Source organism: Leuresthes tenuis, unplaced genomic scaffold, assembly GCF_036924035.1.
Source record: "Leuresthes tenuis unplaced genomic scaffold, fLeuTen1.0.hap1 SCAF_20, whole genome shotgun sequence".
NCBI classification, from domain to species: domain Eukaryota; kingdom Metazoa; phylum Chordata; class Actinopteri; order Atheriniformes; family Atherinopsidae; genus Leuresthes; species Leuresthes tenuis.
Genome location: NW_027325374.1, coordinates 12,586,435 through 12,604,211, shown reverse-complemented (window position 1 = coordinate 12,604,211; position 17,777 = coordinate 12,586,435). Strand labels below are relative to the sequence as shown.

General features: G+C 37.1%; 1 protein-coding gene across 1 annotated transcript in view; it reads left to right on the top strand.

Moving 5' to 3' along the window:
* Positions 1 to 17,777, top strand: part of LOC140278755 (protocadherin-15-like) — a 179,919-nt gene that overhangs the window by 66,829 nt on the left and 95,313 nt on the right. The window contains exons 10-16 of the mRNA XM_072373834.1: positions 93 to 201; positions 3,823 to 3,935; positions 5,518 to 5,724; positions 7,657 to 7,791; positions 10,471 to 10,620; positions 10,705 to 10,796; positions 13,085 to 13,186. Coding sequence (XP_072229935.1) covers positions 93 to 201; positions 3,823 to 3,935; positions 5,518 to 5,724; positions 7,657 to 7,791; positions 10,471 to 10,620; positions 10,705 to 10,796; positions 13,085 to 13,186 — 908 coding nt within the window. The remainder of the gene's footprint in view (positions 1 to 92; positions 202 to 3,822; positions 3,936 to 5,517; positions 5,725 to 7,656; positions 7,792 to 10,470; positions 10,621 to 10,704; positions 10,797 to 13,084; positions 13,187 to 17,777) is intronic.

Below are 17,777 nucleotides of genomic sequence, written 5' to 3'. Positions count from 1 at the left end.
TAAAAGCTGAACAAGATACAGCTGTGCTGGTTCTTCCAAGAACAACATACCAGACTTTGTAACTCTACTTCTCTAATTTGTTTTGTCTCCAGAATAGGGTGAATCCCCTCAATGTGACTCCGCCAATTCAAGCTGTGGACCAAGACAGAAACATACAACCTCCGTCTGATAGACCAGGGATCTTGTACTCCATCCTCATTGGTAGGTTTAGAATTTTGGGACTTAGGTTTCTTGCTGCTGGTTCAGCTAAAGGCATTATATACTTTGGGACATTACTAATTTGTCTACTTGCTAAGTATGACCACGAAATTTTATAGCATGGGTACATCAAGTCTTTGTAGGTAACGTTAAGGATTTTATGATGGCAACAGAATATGTATGTTATATGAAAGAATGTCATTGATCTTGTGACTAATAATTAGTAATATTTTATCCAAACACAAATTTCATGTCTGATCCTTTTTCTTTAATGCAAAGTGAAGTCCTATATGATTGAAAATAGAATTTATTCATGTTAAAATGTTTGAAGCAAAAAAAAAAACGAGCACAGTATAAATGTCTCCCCTTTTCAGTGAATATTGAATGATTTAACAAAACAGATAACATTATTCACAAATTTTGTACTCATCAGTTGAGTGGCACTAGCATATTTGTTCACAAAAGAGGCTAATCTTATTAGATTTTTTTAGGGCTCCTTAGCACGGACTCTAACTGCTAACCATTTGAAAAGATCTATGGCTCTTGATGATGAAGCCACTTAAATTTTTAGGTGCAATATTAGATAAATTGTGAAGCAATTAACGAGTCTACTGTCAAAGGATAAAATGTAAGAAAATTACAGAGATATGACGGTTGTCAATTAATGCTTCAAAAGCCCTTCAAGTTCAAAGTGATTCATTTGAGAAATGGTGCTCCGTTCTGCTCTGACTGATACTGTTAAATGCAAGGTCACAAAACACTTGGATTTTAACCCTTGATAATGTGTATAGTCCATATAGCCGCTTAAATTACTTAACATAGATGTGATTTAATTTCCCAGACTGGTCTTGTGATGAACATTTCTGTTTGAATAAGGCATTAAAGAGTGTGTATTAAAGGTAAAAAAATAAATCAGTTTTAACATGGAAACTTAACCAGCATATGATTTTAAAATAGTAGTTGATTGTCAGTTACAGAAGATTAAATGCCACATACAATAGTTCCCCTTTAGACTTTTGAAAAGACGTTGGATAGCAAACGAACAATTGAGATGCCATGTTTTTGACTCAACATCTTTTGACCTTTTCTGAGTGTCATGGCCCTTCATTCTACCTGCATCACTCCATATAAATACCAAAGAAAAGAATAAAGATAAAACCAACTTTTCTTGTAACACTGTAGGGAATATATCCACTCTGGCACAGTACGGCTAAACTGCAAAGCTTACAGCAGCTATTTCACCACCACTTCAACTCAATCTGAACTAGTCAGTGAAACATTACTCCTGTCGTTTCACAAACAACGGTACGGCTAAACTGCAAAGCTTACAGCAGCTATTTCACCACCACTTCAACTCAATCTGAACTGGTCAGTGAAACATTACTCCTGTCATTACCAGCAACTTTAACACACCATCAGCAGCTGTTTCACACTTTATACATACATAGCAAACATAACAACAACACTGCAGCAAGTAAACAAACAAACAAAGATGGATTTACTTATTGCGATCTCCCATTGCAAACTGTCTTAAGAAAAACTCCACTTATAAAGCGTGGCACAGAGTTATTTATCCCTGTACTCTTCTCACACAGACTATGGACTCACTCACCTTTACTTGACTGGTTTTATGTTACTTATCATGGGTTAATCCTAAACAACTAAACAGTCTTTAGTTAAAGACGACATCCTTTGATACTAAGCTGCACTCGAAATAGCAACGTTTTTCCTTTAAAAAAAAATAGCAATGCCCCTACTCACGTGTATCGTCATTTCATGGGTTCCTCATCGCAATCTTATACAGTTTAATTAGAGGCCGCTTGGGTACTTAGCTGCACTTGCAAAAAATGGCTATTTGCAAACGTCTTATTTAAATGAAGTTCAATCTGAACTAGTCAGTAAAACATTACTCCTGTCATTTCACAAACAACAGTACGGCTAAACTGCAAAGTTTGCAGCAGCTGTTTCACCACCACTTCAACAATCTAACCTCATTGATCTAACTATTTTTTGCCTAATTTATTTTTTTACCTTTTGATTATTAAGCCAAAAATATATATATATATTTCTCACTATTTCTCACCACTATTTCTCACCAACAATAGTAACACAAAGGGATCCCTTAACATAAATCCCCTGCTAAGTCCACCAACGAAGAATCCAGCAAGTCTGGCCACCGATTCAAAAATAAGATCCCGTCACCTTTCCCCCAGCCAGTGGCAGCCAGCCTCTATCAGTAACTCCGCTGAGAGGACTTTAGTTAGGAGTCCTGGACTCCCCTGTGCACGGTTTCAGCTACGATCCTGGGTGGTGGAAAGGATGTTGGGATCCAGTTCGAAGGACCAAGATGTCAGAAATATTTCTCTCAAAATTAGGCTCAGTCGTCGGATACAATTAACACAAAATATTTATTTCTTGCAAGAAAGCGACAAGTCCACACAACCTATCAGGAAGCTGACTCAGAGTTGTCTGACTCACAAAATGATACTATTGCTATTTATATTTATGTTTACTGGCCACATAATGTTATGGAAAACTAACATTACTAGCCATTCAATGTTGGGGGAAAACGAGTTCAGACATATTGACAACAATTTTGCTTGTTATGGTGTTATGAGAACCAAAAGATAGGAGGAAGCCTCCCCCATCACATGTACCTTTATCCTTCCAGCTTTTCTCATAGTATAACTCCATAATTTTTCTAACAGTGGTGCAAGGACAAAACACAACGACAATATAGAAACTTAAAAACACAGTCAGCTACTAACCAACATGCTGTATTCCAGATCCCAACTTGTCACTCACTGATGCTTCTTGTCAAAGCTGCCATTTGTAATTGACAATGTCCACATTTGGAGGTTTGAATGTTGTGGGAGTCACAAGTCACAAGCTATGAGACTTTAAGTTTTAGACTTCAAGATCAGATTCAGTTACATTGTCACTTGGTTAGGTTTAGGAAAACAATCAAATGTACTCTTTTATGTTAAGCTCATGCTCAACTGCACACTTTTTCTTTATATCAAACATTTGACAACAGTCTCATGTCATCTGTTTCAGACTTCAACATACTTCTTTTAAAGTCTGGCTAACCTGGATTTTAAGAAATTACTATAAAGGTTATGGTGAAACCTAATGCCAAGGGGTCCTGGCCAAATGTCTGTACATGACAGGCTGGGAGTAACAACGAGCTGCTCAAACATACTGGTAATCATGTTGTCTTGGAAAGCAGCATCCCTCTGGGGAAACCTGTCAAATCAGTCCTAGCTATAAAGGAGTAACACAAATACATAGAAATGCACACTTGAGACATGTAATCGTGCACATGTGCCTTTTTTGCTGCTTCCCTCACATGATTTCCCTGCTGAACATTGCAGTATTTCAAAGTACCATATGTGAATATGTTACATGTGTGTATATCCCCTCATGTCGAAAGCTGAGATGAAATAACAGACAGCGATAGTCTTGCCTTTCCCCCCTTCACTCTCTTAATCTTTAATACTCTGTCACCACACACACCAATCATATATTGATTCTTAACCAATTACTGATGTTTCCCCTCTCCCTCTGACACACAGATGTAGTTTTTGCTCTGATTTTATTGTCCCTTTGTTTGGCCTCTCTCAGGCAAACCAGAGTCCTATGCAGAATATTTCAGCTTAAACAGAACAACAGCAGAGCTCCTGCTACTAAGGGCCATCGACAGAGAACTGTACCGAAGATTTGATCTGGTTGTTAAGGTAAGAAAAAAACTCCTGCTGTCGACTGTTGTTTGTCTACCAACCCTCAATTGTCCACCAGGCTGGTGAGTAGAACTTTGGCTTGAATAAAAAAAATAAAAATGTCCTGCTCGATTTGTTAACTTAAAAGTAGTATGTCCTGATCATTTTGAAGGGCAGTAAAAGCATCAGAACTATACATTTCTTTGTGTAGCTTTCTATGTGGGGTCAGAGATGAAATAAACCCACCGGGTTCCACTCTGCTGAAAACGAAAATGGAATTTTCGTTTTCTTTGTTGGATGGTAGGATGTTTTTGGTGAAGTTCAATGTGTGTTAGAATCTTTGTGTATGTGACTGTAAAAATGTTACATCCTTAAAAAATTTGTTGGATGGTAAAGCTGTTGCATACAACTAATGAATTATAAGAGAAGAATATCAGCAAATTCACTGACTGCCAAAAAAAATTTGCAGACACAAAATAATACACAACAGCTTCCCAAACATTCAGACCGCTTAATTTTGCACACTTGATTATCTTCACAATATTGTTTAAAATGGATGAAAGTGCCCCTACTTGCTGACTATGATGCATAGGTATGAAGTATGGCATACAAATATTTAGCTTCTCTAAGTTTAGGGTTTGGTTAGTGAGGCTGGATTCACACAGAGGTATTTTCTTCTCATTTACTTTCTAAGGTGTGATATCTTCCGTTGCCAAATTTAATTCTTGGTCCGCTGCTTTGCTAGCATAGCTTGAGGTAAAAGTAATGCTTCATAATGATTTTAAGAAGCAAAATAATAACAGTTCTTTATATTGACAGCCACATTAATGTACAATATAGTATTTTGTTGACCAATCCACCCAGCTACAACTAAACAAATTTATTTGGCTTCGTAACTTTTTCAGCTCATTTCCTTCTTTCTTCTATCATAATTACAACAGAAACAAAAAAGCACTGAACTGATCAAACATAATTATGGGTCTTAATTGGCTGCTCTTAACAGTGACCTGTGGCTCGCTTTATTCAAAGAGGAGAGGAGTCTCATGTAGTTATAGTTATTCATGTTATTCATTCATTAGCCATGTATAGCAAAGTGTTTTAGAATGAACACATGGTGTATGAGTTATGCACTATTTCTCTACAGTGAACATAGGCAATTACATCTTGCAAAGCTGAAACCAAGAGCCAAAGTATTACAGAGAAGAAAGGTGATGTACTGAGTCACAAATGGTTAAAAATCAGTCAAACCGAAACATGACATTAGTTTACACTGTACAGTGACAGTGGAGATTGCCGTCATTGTCAGACCTTTATGTTTTTATGTTTTCTAAAGTTTCTAAAGTAATCCCGTGTAAAAGGTTTTTACATGAAGGGCAACACTGCAAGCAAGAAAGAACTGCTTAATTGATTTGATTTACAGTACTCAGCCGATCTACATTTCCATTTTGGTAAACTGGCTAAGCAGACAGGATTCACGTCCGTAAGTGTTGCCGACATGAAAACTAAAGTATGGGTTGTACGAAAGCAGTGCTATTTAAAGCAGGTCAGTAACAAAAGATTCACTGCAAAGCTGAACAATTATTCTTTCTCTCCTCTTTAGGCAGAGCAGGACAACGGCCACCCCCTGCCAGCTTTTGCCAATCTCCAAATTGAAGTTCTGGATGAAAACAACCAGGCTCCCTACTTCCTGGAGACCAGTTACCATGGATACATCAGTGAGGCATCACCAGTAGGAACAACCATCGCGATGAACACCAGCCTGTCTGCACCACTTGCTATCATAGCTCTGGATAATGATGTAGAGGAGGTGAGGATAAGCAGAAGAAGAGCAATGTCAGCTCATGAATGGTCCTATTACTCATAAATCAAAACGAAAAGTTAAAGTAGAAAATTATGAAAATGTTACTCATTATCAACCCTTTCCTCCAAATATTTATAATTTTTCTTTTGTGCACCTTAGACTTTTAATATAGATGGATATCATTCAGATCTGTTTCCTATTTGTTGTATTTTATTTATGTTTAACAGATGTGTCTGTGTGTTGATATCTCTCAATGAGTCACAATATGTGATTTGTTGGATGTGTTTTCTTTGTAGCTGACACCCAATGAGATGCCTGTAGGTATTAGCTAAGTTTTGTGTCAACCTCTTTTTCTGAGTTCTCTAGTTCTTCTACTGGTTAGTGTCAGTAAAGATGGTGCCACTCAAGTTAGTAAACATGTGGATGCTCATTGATATGTGACTGATAGACTACACTGATCTCTGCAACTTGAAAAGATTTATCGGTAGCTGCGTAGCATACAGAGTGCACCATGCTCCATGTGCAGCAGGACTTAACAACATTGAAAAAAATCTGCATCTTTCCTCAGGGATCATCTGCAGTGCAGTTTCATACGATGAACACGAGTGAGCATAGTCTGTGTATTTATAGTCGGTGCAGAGCTTTGTCAGTTAGGAAAAAGAGTAATAAAGTAACTTCAACATGTCAGTAAGGGTTAGATTAAAACTAGGCTTCATGCTGAACTATGATTAATCATACTTATCAAAAGAGCCTTTTGCAGTTGAGGATCCTGAAGGTATTTGAGGAAATATACTTTCCTGTCATAATAGGAGCACTTATGTGTTGTTTGAATAAATAATTATGCCTCAAAAGAAAATGAAACTATTGTTTAAGCAGAGCTAGCAGCATTGTGATGGCACTTAAACACACCATGGATAAATTAAGTATCGGCCCTTCCAAAGGTCCATTTCTATCCTGCTTTTTGCTTCACTGAATCTCAGATTGTGCCTGGCTTGCAGTGTTTGAAGTGCCCTATCTATTGTCCTTGTGAATCTGCTAGTAAAACCATTTTCCTCTTAAATTATCTCTCAGTAGTAATTTAAGAATTTACTATGCTGCAGCATTGTTATCGCTGATGCATTCCCAAGAGCTTAGTTTGTTTAAGATGTAGCATAGGCATTTTGACAAAAACAAGCTTTGGTTCACTGCATTCTAAAAGTCTCCCCCCAGCAGGGAGTGGGCTTAGGGAGGATAATGTGTGTGTTTTTGTGTGATTGTGTGTTTGAGGCAACTGATACACATTCAGTTATTTTTAACATTGCTAACCCTGGTCTTTCCTCCAGCATTAAGCACCAACAATTATGATTAGTCCTAATAGCTTTTATGCGCTGTCCATCACATTTATATATGTATATACATGCAAATGTGTGTGTTTATGTGTTCTGTGTGTCTGTGTGCACTCCTGCTTATTTATGACTCAATATCCACACCAGCTACATTGACAATATTATCAGCCCCCCCCCCCCCCCCCTGCTGAGCTTGCCTTATCTGGAATGAGAAGCGCTCTCTCCCACTCACACACACACACACCCACATTGCATTAATACACACAGAAGAGATGACTGTGTAGGTCTTGGGAGCGCCTCTCCATCATTGAGAATACCACACATACAGACAAACGGGTACATTATCTGTGAGTTTTTATATCAAGAAAAAATTTTAAAAAATTAATTTTGAATCTTCTGTCAAAGCATCTATACTCTCCTTTGTCTTGCAAATAAGGCATCTGCAAGTATGCTCTTTTTACACAGATTAATATTGAATCCTTTCTTGATTTATTTCTAAGTAATTTTTTGCACTTTTATACCAAGCAAATACCAGGTTAAAAAATGATGCAATTAATTCTTCACTGACTAATGGTGTCATTTTGCCTCTATATGGTCCCTTTGTCTTCAACAGACCCGAGATCCTCAGCTCCATTTCTCACTGGACAGTTATTTCGATGTTTTCTCTGCATCCGCAACTGGAATCAAAAGATATCTCACCCTGATGCAGCCTGTTGACAGAGAGATGCAGGACTCCTACACATTCACGGTACTGTAAAGGCTTAACATTTGTGTAGAGTATTATTGTCAGAGAAAACAGTTGCAGGGGAGGGTAAGTTAGCGATAAGTGTCTGGATACATTTGAGGGATTCCCCTTAAATCCTTAAGAAAACCTGCGGTTTTGAAAAGAGAGCTTAATCTCAAGATTTGTAAATTGGAAAATTTGATGCAAGGAATCGAAACATTTCGGGGAAAGAGAAGAGAAGAATGCAGGTAGGAACAAAAGAGGAATCATTTTAAACATACACATATTATCAGCCTTTAAGGATGAAGGAGTGAGAAAAAGAGAGGTTTGGAAAGAATTAGTAGCAGAAGTGCGTGAAAAAATCAGAGGGGTTACAGAGAGGTTACAGAAAAGAAAAGAAAAGAACTATTGAGTTACTGTAGAGGGAGAGTTGGAAGGGACAAGGAAAATTAAGGAATCTGAAAAGAAAAAAAAGAAAAAGACAAGCATTGGATTTCACTTTTGAGCTTTTATAAACACAGTCCAGAATTCCAAATTTTCTACTTTTTAGTGTTGGATTGGTTTATTTTTTATAATACTGTGAAACTGCAGCACTTTGGAATGAAAAATCTGGCTTTTAGTCATAATTAGATTACCTTTGGAATTCAAGGTTAAAACCAACTGGATCTAAACAATGTTTTTCTTTTTATTTGGTTTGCTTGGCTTCATTTGGAAATAATACTGATTCTATAGCCTAAAAATCGGCACATGATCTAAAAGAACTTTGGCTGTATATTTGTGTATATGGTACAGCCATATACAAAATTCTTTTGTCATGTTAAAGAGGCTAAAAAACTGTGCCCCAGAGCAGTTTCAGACATGTGCATAACAAAAATCAGTGAACGAGTCAGAAGCAAGTTGTTTTAAGGCTGAGAAATCTCTCTGGTGTTACTTTAATGATCATTAAACTGTGATGTGAAATTGCTGCTGTCTATGCTCTGATAGCAGAGGTTAATATGTAGAAAATTATGTTCCATCTTTTAACTCGAATTATCTGTAAAAGTAGAACTGTCATAGAGTTGTATGAAGACAGGTCATAGATGTGTTTAAGATGGTCTGCAACATGAATTTCAGATGTGGTTTTGATGGTTGCTTAACGGGTATTTCTCTCATGACTGGGCAGGAGGGTGTGAATATTGAAAAAATAGAAATAAAAATCACCAATAAACCACACTAGAAATGTTCTTCACATCACGAGTGTGAGACCTCAGCAGCAACACTCAGCAATCTGCACAACAGCTATTTTCTCCTTGATGAATAAGAAAATGAGACTTTAAAAGCATACTTAACTGGCAACAGAATTGCTGTGAAAAATCTCCAGCTACTCCAGCTTAATATCATTTATTGATCAAACGATAATGCATTTCAAGATGTCAAATTTTACACTTCAAAACAAATTGTATTCATAACACAAGGCCTGTGTCTTAACTGACACTGAGAAGCTCTAGTAAAGGTGAGAATGGAGTCAGCTTCATGTTACACCACTGCACAACAGTGCAAACAAAGCTTGTAAGAAATATACCCTGTACCAAGTAAGGCAGCCTTTGGTTTGGTTGGTCAAAAGACTTCACCCAAGTCATAATGAGCTGCATGAAAGCTAACGACAACAGTCGCTGTTTTCAAGAGAAAAAATAGATAAATAATCCCAGGAGACCTTCAGTGTTGAATTTGTCACGAAGCATTCATCTTACAAAGTCGCCGGGAAGGTGCTACATATTGACTTTGGATTCCAGAGGCTCTGTAAGGGTTACATTCACATTGAAGTCTTTGTTGGGACAGCACAGTGTGTCTTTGAGGAAAAAGGGCCTCTTATCGTTAAGTCATCCGATTCTCATTGTAGAGATGCTGTAAACAAGCCTTATTAGAGTTTGAACTTTCCCTCTTTGTATACTTTTCTCCATCAGTTTTGTGCCTGTGTCTGACTCATCCTTTGTCTCGTTGCCTTCTCCTTGATCACTTTATTTTCTTTATTGTTGTTCTCCCTATTGTTCTGCCTTTCTCCCTTTTTTTTCTTTATCTTATTGCAGTGCAATCTAATTCAACAGCTTTTTATTGGCTGGCACAGAGAGGCTGCCCTTTGCCAAGAGCAGCATCTCAGTATGTGTGCCTCACCAGATGATGTAAAGGATTGTTGCTTGATAAAACCAATGGATAAGTCTAACCTGACAACAGTGACAGTGTGTTTGTCTGTGAGGGCGTACAGAGTAATATGTGGCTTGAGGTGTCCTTGAGTGTACATTCAGCAAGTTAAAGATGGAAAAGCAGAAGGTCTGGTGTATTGATTGAAAGGGAGAGGTATACTGTAATCATTATGAAAGCCTTGGAGAAGAAATTAAACTCTGAAAGAGAGAAAGAGCTATGAGACATGGTGATTTTCATTTGAAAAGACTCAATCAGGTTCTTGGCAGATGATCTTGCAGAGAAGATTGGTATCAGTGAAGGAACTTCTTTTTTGTTGATCCACTAAAACAAGGGCAGAGTTACCGAAAAAGGACAAGGGAAATTATGCAAAATAATATTTGCCATGGACTTACTATAACCTGTTTAACTAACATATTAAATGGGCAACATTAATATCATCATACAGATTTATCTATTCACTGATTCCATGCATTTTGTTGTTGTTGATGATCTATCTGTCTATCTGTTTCTCTGTGTCCGCAGCTGTTGGCATCAGATGGTGTCCAGCAGAGTGCTCCAGTTACCGTGACCATAACGGTGTTGGATGCTAATGACAACACTCCAACTTTTCCTAATATCTCTTATAGTGTCAACCTGTTCACTGATATGATGCCTGGAGAAACTGTGCTACAGGTACACACTTTCAAATACACAGCCGTTAATAACGTATGTGTGCATGTATATTTTTTTATCTATAATTTGTGTGTGTCTTTCTAGCTGTCAGCAGATGACTCTGATGCCGATCAAAATGGTCAGGTCACCTATCGGATCTTGGCTGGTGCTCAGGGAGAGTTCCTTATAGACATCAGGTAAATGGATCATGAACCTTAGCTATTTGAATCAAGTTTTGGTTAATTCGGTCATTATCTATGTGTATCTAAGTGTATCTAAAAGTTGCATCTATATCTAGAGAAATTAATGCACAGACTCGGGTACAAGCAAAATGTGTTTGTCCTACTTTATGAATAGGGTAAAAAATGATTATGTCAGCAGATGATTCAAATTATAATTTGGTACAAAAGCAGCATACATGAAAGGCAGAGGCTTTCAGGAGCAAAGATGGGCAGATGATCACAAGTTTGTCAAAAGATTTGGGAGAAAATCATTTCAATGTTTGTCTTTCATAAAATAAAGATTGGAAGGGAAGGGGTTGCATTTTTGCATATTAAACTATTCAAGCAATCTGGGCAAGTTTCAGTGTGTTAAGGGCAAAGACAGAGGCCAATGATCCCTCAGATGGCACTCCATCAAGATCCATCTTAAGCTCATACAACCACGTGTGCAAGGGATTACTGTGGGAAACCTTTTCTAAGCACTGTAATACAGATTTACATCCACTTCAAACCTCATAGTGCAAAAAGAAGTCTAATGTTAACCCCGCTCAGATGCAGCATTGTCTTGTCTTGGCTCTGAGGCATCTGGAATGGACCATCACATAGTAAAAACATGTAATGTGGCCAGACTAATCAGTATCCAAGATATATTTTTTAGAAGAAATGGATGCTGTGTCATCTGGAGCGAAGATAAAAGGAACCATCCAGGCTGTTATCAGCAACAAGTCTAAAAGCCAGACTCTCTGATGATATGGGGTTGTGTCAGTGCCCTTGTCAAAGTTTATTTACTCTTCAAAACACTTTACACTACAAAACTTTTCCAGACAACTCCATACATTTTTCATCATGGTAATGCAAAACCTCTTGCTGAACACATTACAAAGGATTAACTGTGGAAAAAAGAGGGTTCAGGCAATGGACTGACCTCCCTGCAGTCTAGACCTGTCCTCAGAAGAAAACGTGTGGAGAATTTCATGAGGAAAAATGCATTGACAATAATGTACTGTTCCACACCTTATGACTTGGATGGTTTTCAGGAAGAATGGGATAAAATAACACCTGAAATCCTTCATCACTTGTGCTTTTATTGCCAGGACATCTTTTGTGTGTTTGTGAGGAGAAATGGCAATGTTACGAAGTGCTACTGAAATTAAGTTAACAGGACAAAACATGAAAAAATCTTGGGTTCATACTGTCTGCAGGGAAATAAAAGTCAAAGTAAATCGAAGTAAGAATCACTGTTTATTAATTCTCATTTATTTTTTTATTTCACTTTTCTGCAACCATTGCAACACTTTCTGATTTGGAGTTGTATGCTGTTTATGTCTTCACACTCATTATCCTCAAAGATAGCTTTGTAAGCGGTTTAATTGAAAACCAAAAGTGAATTACTGATTTTTAGAATCATATTAGCATGGTTTAATAATATATACTCAACAAGAGAAAGTACATCTGTTTATTTTTTTTATCTCTTTCCTTCTTTTTTAAAAGGTCTTTGCACAGTGAACTTTATTATATATCATCACTGGTGCTCCCCAGTATTTGGGAAAAAAAACAAAAAAAAACTTTTTTGTTTTAAACATTACTTCCATAATTTTACAATAACAATACATTTGTTATATAACATAATGATTAACAAGCATTTATTAAGCTCATATTAGGCTTATTTGCAAGTCAATATATGTGCGTGTCCTAAAAGTCCCGGTGGCTCTGATTGGTTAGCATGATGATGATAATAAAATAACCGCTCATTGTTTATGTGAAGTGTGCCGAACCTCCATGAAACATGTTTGTGTTTCATTGCGATGTCACTAACTAAACGAAGAAAGACTGGACTGCAAAAGTTTCGTGCAGATTAGGAATAGTCTTTACTCTTGGGGAACATAAACCAATTTGGTGTGAGCTTTGGGCTCTCTAACTTCATAGACTTTTTACTTGCAAAAACAAAAACAGTTTTGAAGGGAAAGTTAAAACCTCCAAGCGCAACTGAAATATATCCATATATTTGATTTCTGTACTGTTCCCCGCTATTGCAAACAGTTCCTCTATTTTTATTGAGGATTATTTATTGAGGATTTTTTTTATACACCTTATTGATGTTATCGCATATTATATTAACAAAACTGCAAAGATGGTTATTTACTCTTGTAAGCAAAAAGGCCAGTACTGAGAAAACTGGTGGTCTGTATACAGGGCAATTTCCTAAGGAATGTGGTGTGGTGAGAGCTCATAATGATATACTTTTTCATTAACTGATTTCACAGCACTGGGGAAATAACAGTGGCACCGGGTGTTGAACTCACTGTGGGACGAAGCTATGCTTTGACTGTAGAAGCCATGGACAACGGGCCTGTACCCAACAGAAGGTACGGATTTCTCTGTCTGCTTCACTACTCGTTTCTCTTGTCTGTCAGGAGCTGAGGCATGAAAGGTCATCATATTTCCTCAGCTTTCACATTCATTTTCAGGCCGTCCTCAGCACTGGCTCTTTGTTAGTCCCTCACCACCTCCTCATCTATTCCCCATTTCTGTGAGACTTTATATATATATATATATATATATATATATATATATATATATATATAATTTTTTTTAAATATATACCAAGATTTATGGTTTTAAAGAACAAAAATCTCTTTTTTTTTAGTAGAGAGAAAATTATGTCTGCAGTTCAGAAAATGGACAATGTCAGCAATTGCAGGTAAATAAATGCTAGGAAGTGTAAAAGACAGAATGTAATGTGCTATGACCTTCTGTATTCATAGGTTTTGACAGGATAAGGTGACATTTTTTGCTTTTTTTACCCATCTGCCTCCTCATTTTTGCCTTTAATCTCTTCTTTGATAATTAAATCAGTAAGGAGCTAGAACTTTCTGAAACCCCCGACTTCAGGCTTTTCCCCAAATTTTTTCCAATTTCATGAAAAGAGCAGCTGCTCCTAACATTTAGTAAACTCTGTGTATTGATTTGTTATCTTAAGTCTGCTTGAGAGCAGTTAAATTGTGAAGTTTCAGTTATTGCAATTACTAAGCAATATTTTAGAACAGAAGTACGGCTCACCCACTGGAACTCGGTCAACCCATTCTGAACCATAAATTGATATAGCAGCTGGAGTGGCAGAGTCTGATTTCCTAAGTATTTTTTTACTCAAGAAACATCACAGAACAGGACTCACAGAACTGCTGCTACAAGTTACAGTCTAGCAAACACCCTTCATGCAAGTCTTCTTGTCCCTCCTCCCCGGTTTGTTTTCTACTCTCGCTATATATCATCAAATACACCCCGACTATTAGGAATAAGACTAGAAAGACAATTGTGAAATAGTTACCTGAGTGTAAAAGGCCATAAAAACTGCACTAACAAATCAGCAGCCTGTTGTTCTTGATGCTCAGAGCACACTTGGGTTAGTTCCTTGTGTTATGCCTTCGGGAATAGCTTGACAAAAGGATAAATTAACGCTGCAGTGTCCTTGAGAAGGGACAAACAAGCAGAATTCTTGCACTAAGAAGCTCACAACAAAAGAAACAATCATTTACAGACACAGATGCATTTAATCAAGACTTCTTTTTTTCCACTTAAACTGTTTGAGGAAAAGGCTCAGGGCAGTAATGAGGCGATGGCAGCTTGTTAGGAAGCCATGTGTTCGTTGATATAGTCTGAGCAGGTCAATGGGGAATATTTCTTCCTCACTCTTTAATTATAGTGAAACACACTCAAGGATATCACTGAACACCCAGGTTTTTATTTGAGCTGTTACTGATAGAAATTCAATTTCTCTTTCATATCCCGACAGAAATCTAATCAAATGTAATTTACTCCCCTGGCACATGGTGAAAAGTTAGCATATGGAAAAGAAAAAATTACTTTTTGCTTGTGTTCATCAGCACCTCGCCTTAGAACAAAACTACAGAATAAAAAGAATTAGAAGTGTTGATCCCTTGGATAAAAATGTTTGTGCGAAAATATTATATTTAAACATATGATAACCTGAAACATGAGGCCAACCTGCTGTATTCAATGCAGTGTAAATTCAACTGAAGGAATACCAAACCCACTCTTTACAATTTGTAAAGAAAGTTAACGTCAAGCCTTGTGTAAGCTAATGTCACAGGTTTTGGTGGAGTGAGAGGTTGAGGACCCAAAGGCAGAATTATCAGAAGGAGGGACTGGCAATGTGGTAAAACAACAAGTTTTATTTTTCTTAGAAAAACTAAACTAAACAAAAACTGCAAATAAAATGGAACTGAAGGGGAACGAACCGACAGATGGCAAGAAAAAACACAAATTATAGCGAGCAAGAACCAAAAGAACCAACTTACAAACATACATACATACAATGGTCTGGCACTGAACTAAGGAAAACGTGGAGCATATATACTGAGGGAAGTAATAACAAATGAGGAACAGCTGCAGCAATCAGAAACTGAGAACCTGGTGTGAAACAAGAGGGGAAGTAAACTTAACGGAGAGCACAAAGCTCAACAAAATAAATTCAACTCAAGTAAAAAACATAATGTGAAACAGAAACTAAAAAACCAACACATACATGGACCATGGCAGCTAGACTGTTCAGCTGAGTATCTTCCCAAGGAGATGTGTCAATGTTTCCACCAGACCTTTGTAACAGAGCAAAGTATGAGTGTTGCACAATATTTTAGTGGAATTATTTAACTGTGAAGTAATTTAATGCTTCCGAGGCCTGTAAGTCTGCTCAGCTGCTCTAATTATAAGCTTGGGATATGATTATAGAATACATTTGTCAATGTTGCAACTGGCTTTTTCACAAGTTTTTCTCACTTTGTAATTCTCAAGCCTTTGCCATTCATACCTGAAAAATAAAGAGGTAGAGGAGAATTTAAGACAATTTACACCAAATGTGTAAACTAACTACTTTGGCTGCAAACAACCAGTCATACATGGCTTTGCTTCCTTTATCTCAATACTATATGTTTTATCTTCCAAACAGCCACCCTTTAGGAGCCCATATTAAGCTCATGTAAGGGTTTAAATTACATGCTTTTAATCTTTACAAAAGGCAATACATTTATTATGCCATCGCTCCAGCATGGCCATTCACCTTTTGTGACAATACTTTTTTAGTTTTCTATTGTATTCTTTTACGATGCAATGCTATGATTAATGAGCAAAAGTACATCCCTACAATGTCTTACTTGTCAGAAACTGTTTGATACATTATTGTATTGGTGCTTTGCTCTCAAATGAAATGTGCATAGTTGTGATAAAACTATGCATGCTAACTTTAACTGACTTCCACACAGTGTTGATGGCTGCAGACTTCAGCTTTGCATGTTTCTCTTAGTGGAGCTTCATGAGTACCTGAGCTCACAGAACTAGATGTGTCATACTGGAACCAGGCAGTGGTGAAGCACTTTTCTGATGTTGTTTTAATGCCTTTTGCCAACAGTTTTGTGCACTTTGTGGGAATAATGCATTTTAAATCAAAATGGTTCCACATCAAAACATTGGTCGCATTCAAACAAATTTATCATTGTTCAATAATTGTTTGAAAAGTTGAAAATCCCATCCTTAGGAAGTGCCTACAGGGCCAGATAAACATCAGACACTGATATTATTTTATGATAACAATATTTAAATCATTTTATAAAATGTATCTTCACATTTGAAGGTATTTGGTCAGAAATGATAAAAAATGCACTGAAACTGTCAGCATCTGAGGCGCTTATGAAGCAGTAAGAATTGAGTAACCCTGTTAGCTGTCTTTGAACTTACGCAATGAATGAATCCTGTCAAACCAAACTGATAATATCTTATGTATAAAGCATCAATCATCATTGCTTATGTACATCTTTTAAAATAACATTTAGTTGACTCTAATAAAATCAACTATAATAGGTCACTCTCTCCTCACTCCACCAGCACTTGGTTTCAGCAATGTAGCTACGAAATCAATAAAATTTGAACCATTGCAGATTGAGGTGGTTCCAGTGATTGGCTCACAGATTGTCTCCAGATTTCCCCAGACCATTTGTTTATCTCAGCTGAAAACATAACTGGCATGACAAATCAATATCTCTCTCTGCTAGCTGTGTTGTTGAAACTATAGGTCAAAGACTCAAAGTAAACTGCCTCCTCTTCCTCTCAGGAATGTAGTCATTTTTTGTTGGTTTCTGCTTCTTTATGAGATTGGATCTCAGATTTTTAAGTGTTACATCAAGTACCACGTTAGTAGCCCGAAACTTTTGAAGAAACCTTGCAATGCATGTTTTATTAAGATTAGAAGGGCCCTGGATGAACCCTAGAATACTGACAATTTTTGCCAATGGGTTTATACACGTGCATAGATGCAATGACTTACAACAAAGTCAGCCATCTACCCCTGCCCTCCTCACTTCTGGCTTCCAAAGGGCCAGACTTTTGTGTAATCTTTCAAATTGATCATGACAAATAGCTATCACAGCCTTCTAAAGTCCTTGTACCACACTATTTTCTGAGGAATATATTTTTGTTTGTTTGTTTGGTTGAGTCATATAACCAGACAACGGCATATGGTGTGCAGTCTGACCTTAAGAATATTTTGGAAACTTTACAACTGCTGCACAAAAGAAGATGTAGCAGGACTATAAAACAATTTACAGCAGATGAGCTGGATCTATCAGTGATGCCCCTTATAGATTGGAGAAAAAAAATGGACTGAAACTCATTATGTGGAGTGATGAATCCTCCCTAAGTATATTGTGATTTCCCTTCCCATGTAGAAATACAGATGGGCTGCATATTTTTTCCTTTAAATCAGTCTTGGGGGAACAGAAACTTTCCACTTCTTTCCACTGATGAACAACTAGTTTTAGGATGCAGGTATACACCAAAAAATAGGTTTAAACCACAGTGGAAATTGATTTTAACCTATAATGCCATCATAATTTAATAACACCCTGGCTGTCACTCTCTGGATATTCTCTTTCTTTCATCCTTTAT